This window comes from Coturnix japonica, chromosome 1 (assembly GCF_054131305.1).
Source record: "Coturnix japonica strain WE chromosome 1, WE-NBRP24, whole genome shotgun sequence".
Taxonomy (NCBI): domain Eukaryota; kingdom Metazoa; phylum Chordata; class Aves; order Galliformes; family Phasianidae; genus Coturnix; species Coturnix japonica.
The window spans coordinates 175,110,394-175,123,100 of NC_140663.1; the positions used below are offsets into that span (position 1 = coordinate 175,110,394).

The 12,707-nt window shown below is 41.3% G+C and overlaps 1 protein-coding gene across 22 annotated transcripts in view; it reads left to right on the forward strand.

Moving 5' to 3' along the window:
• TENM4 (teneurin transmembrane protein 4) overlaps positions 1–12,707 on the forward strand; it is a 1,507,827-nt gene that overhangs the window by 1,310,286 nt on the left and 184,834 nt on the right. For all 22 annotated transcript variants that reach the window (XM_085509480.1, XM_032442260.2, XM_015852440.3 and 19 more), the window contains one exon: positions 12,231–12,401. In XM_085509480.1, the coding sequence (XP_085365606.1) occupies positions 12,231–12,401 (171 nt within the window). The remainder of the gene's footprint in view (positions 1–12,230; positions 12,402–12,707) is intronic.

A 12,707-nucleotide genomic window follows, 5' to 3' on the forward strand; every position in this document is an offset into this window, starting at 1 on the left:
CACCGTGGGATCTCAGGGTGGATGAGTTCCATTTCAAAGCAGACCCCGGATACGATTGAATCTCTGATTGCTCTGAAGCAGAGTGAGTCTGTGCTTCCAGAGGGCCCTACCTGATCTCAAGGTTTGTCACAAAACCAGACACCAGTGACAGAGCATCACAGTTAACACTAGAGATGTTTAATTTAGGAATGTTTAATACCTTCGTATTAAGGTATGAGTTTAATTTCTATCTCTTTTTAGTAAATGGAAAGATATGGCCTCTCAGCTTTTGTAAGCTTTTATTAGTTGCTTTCAGTGAGCTTTAATAGTTGCTGTAAGCCCCCAGAAAAGAAAATAACAGCATGCTGAACCAAAAGTGCTGACCTTGCCTTTATGGCAGCGGCACAGATGTGCTGCTATAATCTCCATTTCATGGCTTAGATTGACCTTTGCACACAGACACTGAAAAGAGATCAATTTTACAGATCTAAATATCTACACGAGTTCTCCTTGAGTCTGTGTTTTTATTTCATACTAATTAGTGTGAAATAACATAATTTAATTGCAGTTAAGTGGAGGGAGAAAGAAAGAAATGATTCCAGCAATGTGCTTTTTTCAGTGTCTTTAAATACCATGCATTTGTGTGGGAAAGCAGTCATAAGAGTAAGTTCAGAGATGTCATTGACAGTGAAAAACATTCCTTAGTTATGGCTTAGGGTTTATCTCCTGTTCTTTTTCTAGCATAAATTAGAAGGCATCTTCAAAGCCCCATTTGCAGCCAGGTCATACATTTCTATTGGATACGTGCAGTGATGCATTCTCTAAGGTTTGTTTTCACCTGTAGCTGAAGGTGAGATATGTGTTAGGTACACATCTTTACACCGTTAAATGAAGTGATGGTGTTAAGTACACAGTGTAGGTAACATGCCAGATGACCTGTGAAATATAGAAATGCTCAACCCAATCTTTCCCTCTGTGACAAGATTTCAACACCACTGCTTATGCTGAAGCTTAAAAGCTCCGAAAGGACCACTTATGCAGTTTGCTTTGAGATATCAGAATCTGATGCTCAATAAATAGGTAGCTAGAGGTTGCTGAATCTCTGTGTTTAAATGAAAATCTAATAAACTCTCTCACCGTCCCCATCCTTTCCTGCCTACCTCTTTATTTGATTTTATCATACCTTCAGTTTCAAGCGTGTCCTTATTGCAGGCAGAATCTTGTGCCTAGGAAGACGATGAGAATGGCATATGTTAACAGTTTTCAACTACGGTAGCACGAAGCGCAGCAGCAGCATCACACCTTGCTTGCTTGGTACAACTGTAAGCATCACTTCATTATGTAAAGAGACTCTTTAGAAAGCAAAGCAGAACCAGTCAGTTAGCATGATGATGGCTATGCTTACACTAAGTATTTAAAAAGAAGCTCTAATTTGGCAATCAGTGGAGCAGAATCTCTTTTAGTAATGGTAGAAATTATAATGAAATCGAGCATCAAATGGTCTTCCTTGGGCTGCTGGTGGAAGAAACCCTCACAATCAAAATACAATGATATCACTGTAACAATCCCAGTGGTTGTTAACAGTTTGTTCATATTATTGTACCTTCTTCAGCCCCACTGCAGTGTGGGCTACTCAAGGTCGTGAAAGAAATGCTTCTGGGCATCCAGTTGGTCCAGCTTGGACCCATTTTGTGCTCAAACCATCTGTAGAGAATGATCTCTGATATAAGGGACTCTGTCATGATTTTGGCACTGGTCAGACAGCTGCTGAGTTTCTGTGCATAGGAATCCCAGCTAGCAAGGACCATATCAGTGCTATACACTGTCAATTTTCAGTGTTCAGAAACATGTCTTTGTACTGTTTAATTTGCTATTATTAATGTACTCTTTGGGGAAGAAGGATCAAAGCAAATTGCTGTGCCTCTGACCCATGATGAGACAAAATTAGTATGGCCAGAATGATTACAAGTGAATGTATCCTAAACAGATTTGTGGAAGATGATAAGTTCTGAATCTCTTTTGCAAAACCTTGCCTTTGGATCTGCTGCTAATTTATATCCCTATTGTAGGTAACAGGGAATGGTGACATCTTTTTCTATTAGATACAACAGTAGTGTGTGCTTTATCATATCTCTCATCCACACAAGCTGGCTGCTCAAAAATCTGAGTTCAGACATGCTCAATAGGGACCTATTTAGAGTACAATAGCAAAATTGCCTGCACTGAGTGTGTTCCTTCCCTTTCCAACCCCCTCCTGTTGCTACCAACCAGGCTGCACATATGGCATCCCTAGAAAGCAATTGAACGTGCTACAATGCTGGAGTTGCCAGGGTTGAGTGGCAATCTCTTTGCAATTGTTCTGCTCAGCATTGGACCAATTGAAAAAAAATAGCCTGTGATGGGGGAATTAAAGGCTATTACAGAGTACATATGCATACAGGGGCTGATCTAAAATCTTAATTCAGTTCTTTGCTCACTTTCAACTGCTTGACTTGGCGAACTTTGAGTTTCTTTAGCAAACACTTTTTTTTAGGTGTAATTAAATATAAAGATGGCTGTGGGTCTTTTAAGAGCTCACTGTGGGTTGCACTTGCAAGCACTTGCCTTAATCTATGTGCTGGAATCAGTTCTAAGTCCAGGGGAACAAATCATCAGATTATGTTACGTTTTGTTACTGAGAGAGCTTTCGGATCTGAGCCATTCACTGGGATTTATGGTACCAGAAAATACTGTGCTGGGTTTAGCCCATGGTGCCTGGACAGACAAAAATTCCTAGTGTCATTAATTGCACTGTGTTATCTACTTGAGCATGGTCAGACTGTATGTTTGTGTCAGTTTGCTGAGCTTATGTACAGGCAAAAAGAAGAAAAAAAATAAAAAGGAAAACAAAACAACGCAATTTTCCCTCTCTGTATGAACTGTTGGGTCAATCTGCTTGATTTTCAAATTGATGTAAAGAAAACATGGAATTAAAAGATTCTTAGCCTGCTTTAAATGGACCCATATACTTGTCCGGTTCAGAGCATTTAAAGCAGTGAGATGCTCATTTATACATGTGTAGATGAATCTTTTGGGAATCTCTCCCCAAAGACACCAAGTCGATGGGATTCTGCTTTAGAGCTCAGTTTTGATGATGCTTGTGAGCATTCTTCCCTGATCTGCCAAAAGTATAATTTTGTACTTAATTTAAAGCACCTCCATCGTGCTCTTGAAGTCACTAGATTCACTCAAGCTAAGTACAGCTTAAGTTAAACCTGTGCTTTGGGTGTCGAGGGATTCTGAGATTGTCATTTCTGTTCATTTTTATTGCAGCAAGTAGCACAACCCAGGTGGGGCTCTAGTGCTGTTCCAGCCTGCACAGTGATGAGTAACGCAGCTGCAGTTTTCAGCTGGTTTTAGGATTAAACCATAAGCAGCACTCTCCAGCTCATCCTTATAACAAAATGGTGTGTGTTCAGAAGGGCGGGCAAACAGACAAGCCATCACTTCTCATTTGGACTTGATGATCTTGGAGGTCTTTCTGAACTCTAATGATTCTCTGATCAAATTCTACATGAATATACTGATCTTAGCAAGTAAATCGAGACCACAGAATCATAAAATTATACAATCATAGAGTCTCAGAATTGTTGGGTTGGAGGGGACCTTAAAGCCCACTCAGTTCCAGCGCCTGCCATGGGCTGGTTACCTCCCACCAGCTCAGGCTGCCCAGGGCCCATCCAGTGTGGCCTTGGGTACCTTCAGAGTAGGGGCACCCACAGCCCTCTTGACATCAGTGCTAGGGTTTCACCACCTTTAGATCCAGATACTGTATCTAAACTCTGATCCTATCTCTGTTATGCTGAGGTGAAGAAAAAAAGGAGGTTTTGTGACTTTCGGACAACAAACTGTATCTTTTAGACTTTAAGCAACCTATTCTATTTATGTGGGAAAGCGGGTTTTCTCATGGCATCTGGTAGAGGTAATAGAAAAAGAAGCATGCAAGAGGTTGCTGATTTACCTATGTAAATTATACCCTTTTTAATTAGTGTCTCACGGCTTATAGGTGTGTAATGAAATGTTGTTTGTAAAATTATACTGTCCACAACAGACTAGCCCAGAATTTTAGTAATTGCAGAGCAAGGTAGCAGGCCCTCTGGTAGTGCTGCCTGTCCTCATTTCTCTAATTGAAGTGAGTACCCCAATGGGAAAACTATTATTTTCTAATATTATATGCACAAATTAAAACTCCATTTAGAGGTACAGTGGGACCATCTTATAATTGACTTTGATAGTGAAGAAATATCTCAGTAGTATTTATAGTAATATGGTCTCTGCCAGAAAGGGTATCTAGAAGGGAAAATATTATTTTACAGTGAAAGGGCTGAGCATGTGTAGCACCAAATTTACTAGAGCTGTGGGGGCTGAAATAAGCTGCTTTAGTTCTGTAAGCTGCCTAGCAGCAGCAAAATGTTGCTGAGATCCATCTTTCAACTTCCTATTCTACTTTCACAATGGTGAAGGAAATTGCAGATTGTATTTAAGCAGACATCTCCTTGGTTAAGCCACAACACCTTTATGTCGATTTTTTTTCCCCATAGGTTGATGCTTTAAAAAATCATCCCAAAAATACCCACAAAAGTATGCTAAGTATTTAAAATGACAGTTTTCTTCCCTGTAGAAAATGAGAAATGTCCAGCAATCTCCCATAGCACTGGAGGGGCCAGTGATCATCTATTAGTAGTTTGAACGGACAGGCAATTGCTTGAAAGTCTTTGATCCCCAGGGGTAATTAGGGAGACATTGAATAGGAAGTGCTGACTCTTTGCATTGAACAAACATTGAGTTTAACTGCTTCGTTTTATAACACGTCTTTCCAGTCAATTCCTTGAAGGTTTCAAAGAAATGTGATGCTTCAGCTGGAAGCTTTTTTTCCTTCCCTATTAAGAGCAGTTGAGAGCTAAATTAAAATATAAAGTGTTCTCCTAAGAAGGATCTAATACTATTTGGTAGACCATCTGCTTCTGTCTTGGAAATCTTTGATACGGCTCTGCAGCGAGGAGGGGTCGGAGAATCACTGGTGTGTGTCAACTCAAAGCAAACGCATGCATTTGCAGCCAGGTTTGAAGACAATTAACACAATGCTGTGTTTTCCCAAGAGGCACTTCCCACTCTGGTGGTAACATTTTAAGAGGTAGGAAGCCCTGGATCATTTGGATTCCTTCTTTGCACACGGTGATTCTTTGTGGTGGGAGGAGGAAGCCCAGGTTAGCTCTGAACAAACCGCTTCTGGGGTTTGCGCTGCTTGAGATCTCTTTGGGTGCAGAGAAATGGCCATGCAGTACTGGGATGATTAGTGGAGGTATCCCATAGCATGTGCCTACAAGGAGATGGCTGTAAGAGGCTGTGCCTCTTACTGTAAGACATTCAGGGTGCAAAAAGACACAAAGTCAGAATTATCTCTTTTTGCATCTAAATCCTTCATCTTTACCCTCCACCCTGGAACAGGCAGATAAGGACTCTTTATTGCTCAGTGTGAGCATTTGTAGCCTTGCCTAGCAGTGCCTTTACCCCCAGCCTACGAAGAAGGCATATAAACCCTTTTTTTCTCCTTGAAGCTGGATCACTGAGCAATCAGAAAGGGGGCCAGCTGGGAAGCTTACAATAAAGGGCATTACCCTAAATGTCCCTCTTTGTGTCTTTTTGTTTTATTTTTCTACATGATTGTCCTGTGACAAATAAACCTACAGGCCAGGAAGCAAAGCTGTGGGACCTCCCAACCGCAAGCTGAGATTTTTTCACTTAAACAACATGTATTCAATCTGTCCTTTGGGCTCTGTTTCTTTTAGGCCTATTAATTTTGCATTTCTGGCTGCCCAGAAATTCAGCTGGATTCTGTGTTCCCGCATGGCTGCAGTCCTGTCCTGGTGTGCAAGTTCACATCCATTTGGGCAGAACGTGATTTCTGAAGTCAGGTTTTCCATTCCTCAAGTAAGTGCTTTAAGCCATGAAAGGAAGGCTTTTACCTGCAGGAAACAATTTCATGTGTCTTCAGATCTTATGGGGAGCAGCTGAGGGAGCTGAAATGGTTCAGACTGGAGAAGAGGAGGCTCAGGGGAGACCTTATTGCTGTCCATAACTGCCTGAAAGGAGGTTGTGGCGAGGTGGGGGTTGGCCTCTGCTTACAGATACAGCTTTAGGACAAGAGGAACTGACCTAAAATTGCATCAGAAGACCCTTAAGTTGTGGCTCTTTGGGTTCCAGGACTTAATTCTGCAAATCATGAGAGTGGTATCAGGACACTGAGTCTGTTACCACCTTCTGACACCAGCAGAGCCACAGCAGCCACTTCAATACCAACATTGGCTGTGTTGGCACGGAAACATTGTCCAGCACTGAAATGGGGCAGTGGTGTAAAGAGAAAAACAAACTGCTTGATTTCTTTCTCCACTGTTTGTTTTACTGTCTCCATTCTCCTTAATCGCGCGTGCTTCTTCCGTGATTTATTGAAGATTGACAAACCAGTGATTATTTCATGCTGAAAGGCTCCTTTTCATAACACTGAATGTCACAAAAATATGATTAATTCTGCAACAGCCAATTCTCCCACTTCTACAGAAATCATATAATTTCAGTGTAGAGAGACACAGTTATCCAGATAATTACAGTCAAGTTTATTCCAGAGACAGGAGTGAAAGCAATACATTTACTTGAGTCAAAATTAGCCCTGAGTAATTCAGTGGTGGAATTCAGGGTGGGTTTTTTTGTTGTTTTTTTTTTTTTTTTTCAATTAGGATAGAAAGCAAAAATCATGGTTTCATTGTAGAAAGTGTGTTATTATAAGGCTGATTGTCAAGACTGGAGGTTAAAGAGGATCATGTAAGCACCACGTATCTTATGCTTGATTCCACAGAAAGAAGGGAGAGTAAAGAAACAAACCACTTAAAAAGTCTTCTCAACCATTGACTTTTGCCGTTCCCGTCTTCCCTTTGCTCTCCCCTAACCTTCCCTTTTCTTGGTTTCTCTCCTTCTGCATTTTTCTCTCCCCTTGCTTATCTTTATTCTCATTCACTAAAGCATCAGTGCCTCCCAACTCATCCTTCTCACACTGCCTCTTCCCGTTTTATGTGCTTCCTTGGCTTCTTTATGAAAAATATGCTTCCATCCTTGGATAAATAGAGCTTCAAGATACAGAGCACTCTCAGTGCTGAGACACTTGATAAACTTTACAAATTGCAAGCCTGAAAGTCTTTCTATCTCGCCTGGATGCTCTGTGGCTCACTGTCCATCCAGGCTGTGCGCCATGCTTGTGCTGCTGCTGACTCACTGCTTGGTTTGTTCTCCATTCTGAGACCTGTTTTTCCATTGATTAGCTTCTCTAGGAGCTTCACCCAGGCGAGGAATCATCAGCACCTTCAGCAGGGAGCTCTGAGAGTGCAAGAGAGAAGGCAGCAGAAAATTCTCTGTGAGAACGCATATAAGAACACTACAGAAGCAGCTGGTAGCTTCAGCCACAGCCTTAATTTCAAACATCGTAATTGATTGGTTCAGTTATTTATTACACTTAGCTTGCTGCTTTGGGCAAAGCAACAAGCTAATAAAGGGCCAGCAGTCTGTTTTTCTATTTTTTGCTGACTGGTGTGGTTTCTGGGGGTCTCATATGCTTCAGTAAGCATGTCTTGTCTTTTCTTCCCCCTGTGATCTATCACAATCATCCGCCTCTCTCTGCTTACTCCTTCGCTCCATCAACCTGTCCCGAGAGATGTCCATTTTGTTGACCATGTGAATTATTATCTTTGTTTGTCCTTTTTCATCCTAAATGCTATTCCAGTTTCTTTGTTCTCCACTCCGCTGAGTAAGATGTTTTGACCTCAGTGCTCTGCTGTGTCATAAGCAGGTGGCAGTAATAGTGAGGTATCCAAAAGCCTGGGTTTCTTTCCTCTTTATTTGGCTAAACGTCATCAGCTTACTGTCTCCATAAACAGCTGCGGAATAATGCAATACAGAAAGAAATAATGTGTTTAAACCTAAAGAATCGTGACCTCGAATACCTGGTGAAACCAGTACAAATTTTGATTTATTTGGGTGGTTAAATAGCTGCGCTGATGCTAAAGCTGTTTGTAAATCTGCTTTGCTCAAGTGAATCTGAGTCTAGCAAATGAATAGCTTCAACACACTGAAATGCTGAACTCGGCAGGGCAGTCAGACCCTGAAAGCACTGTGTGGTTTCTTCTTTCCCCCACTCCTGCACCCTCCCCTCCCTGCTCCCCCTCCAAAGAAGGCAGCCAGAGATGCCTCAGGATGGAGGATAAGGTTGTTTATTCTGCCACAGAACATGCTGTTACCCGATCAGCAAATTTCAGGGCCCTTTTTGCTAGCACTTCACTATCGTTTAAAATGTGCAAGTCAAAGATGTGATGTCAAAACACAAGCATAATAGGCCAGATGTCCCAGATGACTTTACCACAAGTTGCTGGTGCTGAAGAGGCCCAGGGAGCACACAGGCAGGGTTTCTCCTAAGCATTGTTTCCATTTTAAGGGAAGGCAGACAAAAGAGTTTTATTAACCATGGGAAATGTAACCAAGGTTTCTGCAAAGAGCATGTTGCAAAGCTTCCCAGGCAGTGAAAGCTACATGGTATTTTACAAAAGGGTACACTTTAATGATTGTTAATTGCAGTGTGCTCTTTTTATACATGGGGAGCCTTCGATATCTGCTTATGAACCCAGCATCATGTTGGGGAGAAGGATGTGGGGGCTTTTAGGAAGGCACTTGCTCTTTGGGAGCCACATCTTCTATCTAGCTGAGCAAAGGGGGAAAAAAAAGCCTAAGAGAAAATGTCAGCAGTGGGTTCAATTGACCACGAGAGTGAGAATATCAGGAATCTCAATGTATTTTTACAGCTTTACTTTGCTTTTAGATACATTAGCACTTCAAAGCTGTGTTTCTCCTCCATGGTTCCAAAGTTTTTCCCTGATTATGATCTATCTTGTGTTGTTTTCTTTTCCCACACAAAAGAACTTTGCATCATTTTAGCACAGAACAAGGTTGATTTGTGCTCTCCTAGAACCTTTAAACAACTGTGTGCATCAACACTTTTACACTTTCCACTGAGTTTTAGACCCAAATCATCCACTCCTGGTACTGCTTGACTTTTTAGCATGAGTGTGGCACTCTGAGGGAGCAAGAAGACTGAATTTTCCTTCAGCTTGCAAACAGATATTGCTGGTATTTGAAAGAATGCAATGATAAGCACTTAGCCAGCTGATTTCCTAGTAGCATACATAGCGTGTTTCCAAAGCAGATCAGACTTGTGTTTTGCTTTCAGAAAGGCTTTTGTTGTTATTACTTACCTGCAGCAGAAATTGCATGATGTCTGTCCTACGGGTGTGAATATTTATAGGTTTCTATATTGTGCTTGGCAGCATTGAATTAGAAACCCTTGACAGGGCACTAGATGCAAACTTGGGATCAATGTAAACAAGAAGCTTTTTGCTTCAGACAAAATCTATTACCCAAAGACAAAAGTTGTCCTATTAACCTGTTCCTGTAGGATAACATAGATGGTTTTATTTGTGCGTAGTAACACACACAGCTTCTACGTTATGTATAACTTTGTTATATTTTCTAGGCTGGGACACTGTAAGATGCTTTGCAAACATTTAGGAATGAGTGGTGACAAAGAATCACAATTCTCTTGCTGAAGAAGATGGATAATTAGAGAAGAGTCATTGCATTTCCAAACTGCCAGCTCTTTCCTTAGACTGAAGCAAGATTTTATCCTTATTTTGTCCTTTTCTCTTAGGTGTATTTAAATGCCTTTTGCATGCCAGGAAGAAATGCTCATAGACTTCCCACTACACCCCAAACAATACTGACTTCTCTGGCTTCATTTTCTTGCAAGAGAGAAGGGCACTTACCCTGTGATAACTGAGGGATAGAGCAATTCATGCTTGAGCCAGTAATGTTTTGTGCAAACTCATACAAGTCTTTGTGGGATGCAGATATTTGGTAGATGGAGTGGGAACTTAAGGCCAGCAGAGGCATCTGGACTGCTTGCTGTCTAATATTGTCTGAGTCTGGAGGAGTGAACAGGCCAGGTTTAATTCTGCTTTGACTACAAGCATCCATGTGGTTAAATGTGGGATCTCACATATGCTTGGACCACATTGGCTCCCGAACAGCATCTGGGTCACACATCTGGTCCATGGAGAGGTCCATTCTGGACAGCATTCTTGGGCAGCACTAGGGCTGAGCTTGCAGAGAGAGCTCTGGGGGAGGCATGAATGAAATTCCTGCTTGGGCTTGTGAACCTGGGAGCACAGAGTAAGTGAAGTGAATTAACACACAACTTCATTCTAATGCCTGAATAAGTGAACTGAGTCAGTCCCCCTATCCACCATACTTTTCTTTTTCCTTTCCATTAAGTAGAAATAACTGATTTCTACCTGATGTTATTTAATGAGGTTAGTGGCTGGGAAGTCTCCAGGCACCCTGGTGAGGGTGAAGGCCATATAAGCACAAAGATACTGTGCAAACAAAGCAATACTATATCCTTGTTTCAGATTTCTTCCTCCAAGTCTGATTTCCTCCCTTCCCTTGCACAGTGGCTCTGCCAAATATTCTCCCTTCAGATCCAAATACTGGCCACTCTGCCTGAAAGTGTCCAGGTTGGATTACCAGTAGAGTTGATAGCATTCCTTCTTAGTGTATTTATTATAGAATAATGTTTGAGTTGTGACCAGATCCCTGGGAGACTTTCCTTGCTGCCTTGGGGTTTCAAGAGAGTATTTTCTTTCTTAATGATGGAGAGTTTGTTAACAATCAACTCCTGTTTATATGGTAAAATGAGAGTTTTGCTCTCATTGTTTTTGTGATGCTGTATTAGTGCAAAGACAAGTTTACTCGTGTTAGTAAATGATAGATGATCTAATTGAAACTGAAGTGGAAAAAGTCACTGATTTTGCTAAATTGCCTAAACATGTTGTTTTTTGGAGAAGTTCTCAGGTTACTTTTCAATCATCTTGAAAAGACTGTTCCTGATACACAGGTTTAAATAAACTAACCACTTGTCTCTGACAGCATTTGCCAAGCTCAGATGTATCTTTATGTATAAAATGAGAACTTTGTGCAGTGGAAATACTCTATTTTTTTTATTTTATTTTTTTACTTTTTTGACTCTTTTTGTTTATGTTAAATGTCTGTGATGTTGGTGCCATGTAACAGTTTCGTGGAGAAATTATAGTGTAAAATATCAAGGCATTCCCTTAAAAAAGACATGTCATTCCAAGTGTAGAGAATATCACATACATTTAGCTGTAGAGAGCCTGAAGCTAAACTGGATACTGATTGAATATGAAATGTTTATGCTGAGAAAGGAAGAACTGATATGGGAAGCCACGTTGTTTTACTTTATATTTTCAAGGGGCAAGTATAAGTTGTGTAAGCATACGATTTTCCATACTCCTCATACATGTGTTTGTTTTTGAAGTATTTTGTCTTGTTCTTTAACTTCACTTGTCTTTATGTAAAACCTTGAAATAGATTTATATGTGCACTGGGTGACTTTGCATGGCCCAGAAACCTACAGAGAGCTTTGTCTTGGTATCACGCAAAACTGAACGGCGCTTCTTGTTTTCAAACCTTGGGGATGTATCTTTGATCTGAATAGGAGCAGCTGAAGGGCTAAGGAGTGCTCAATCACAGTCTCTCGCATTCCCAGTGCTGAGCACTAAGGAATGTGTGCAATATTGGTCTAAAATTGCTTTAGTTTTCAGTTGGTCTTATTCAGGAAAAAACTGTCAGAGATATCTGTAAGAGTGTGTTGAATTGATGGGTTCAAAAAAAAAGCGATGAACCTATATGGTATGCCTCAACTACAGCAGAGCAAACTAATGAGTTGTTTCCTAGGATTTATTGTTATGATGTTATGATGACATGTATGATCCTTGTATCTTTGTGTTCACTGCATTGTCACCCAGCCTTGGAAGTTTTCTGAAACATGGCACCTGATCATTCCCTCACACAGGCTACAGGCTGGGAGTGGTTCTACTGGAATGGTAGAGTTGCTCCAAAAATGGCTTAAGTGGGAGGAAGGACCCATGACATTGGTGTGACAGAATCAGCATGGGCTGTCTAACCCCCTGCATCCCATTTTTGTCCTAAAACAATGACCACTAACAAGGTGGTGGAGTGAGGGTTTAGAAAGTGCCCCTGTAGTTCTGTAACTCTCACAGACAGAAAAAGATGACTTCTCTCATTGCTCACCACAGCCATGCACCTGTTTGGCCTAAACTGGCACCTGCAGCCGATGGAAGGGCAGATGTATGAAATCACGGAAGACACAGCCAGCAGTTGGCCAATGCCAACGGACGTCTCCTTATATCCTTCGGGGGGCACAGGGTTAGAGTTACCTGACAGGAAAGGCAAAGGAACCAGTGAAGGTATGGTTGGTGTGTGTCCATGTTGTCAGTCCTCTGTCTGCCTCTGAACTCCAGCCATCCAATCTCATGTTCCATTACCTTCAGTACTGCCATTATTGGCTGCTTTTTCCAGTCTTTCACATCTAGAGCTAGTAGTTGTCAGTCTTGTTTCCATATGTTTCTAAGTTTCATACCTTTCTGATACTCACGTGATAAAAGTGTGTACAATCCTCATTACACTTCCAAGGTATTCTCAAGGTGGAACTATCTGTACTTTATCTCACTGAGTACAGAAGTCCATTGTGAAAACTCTTGTCTCAAACGGCT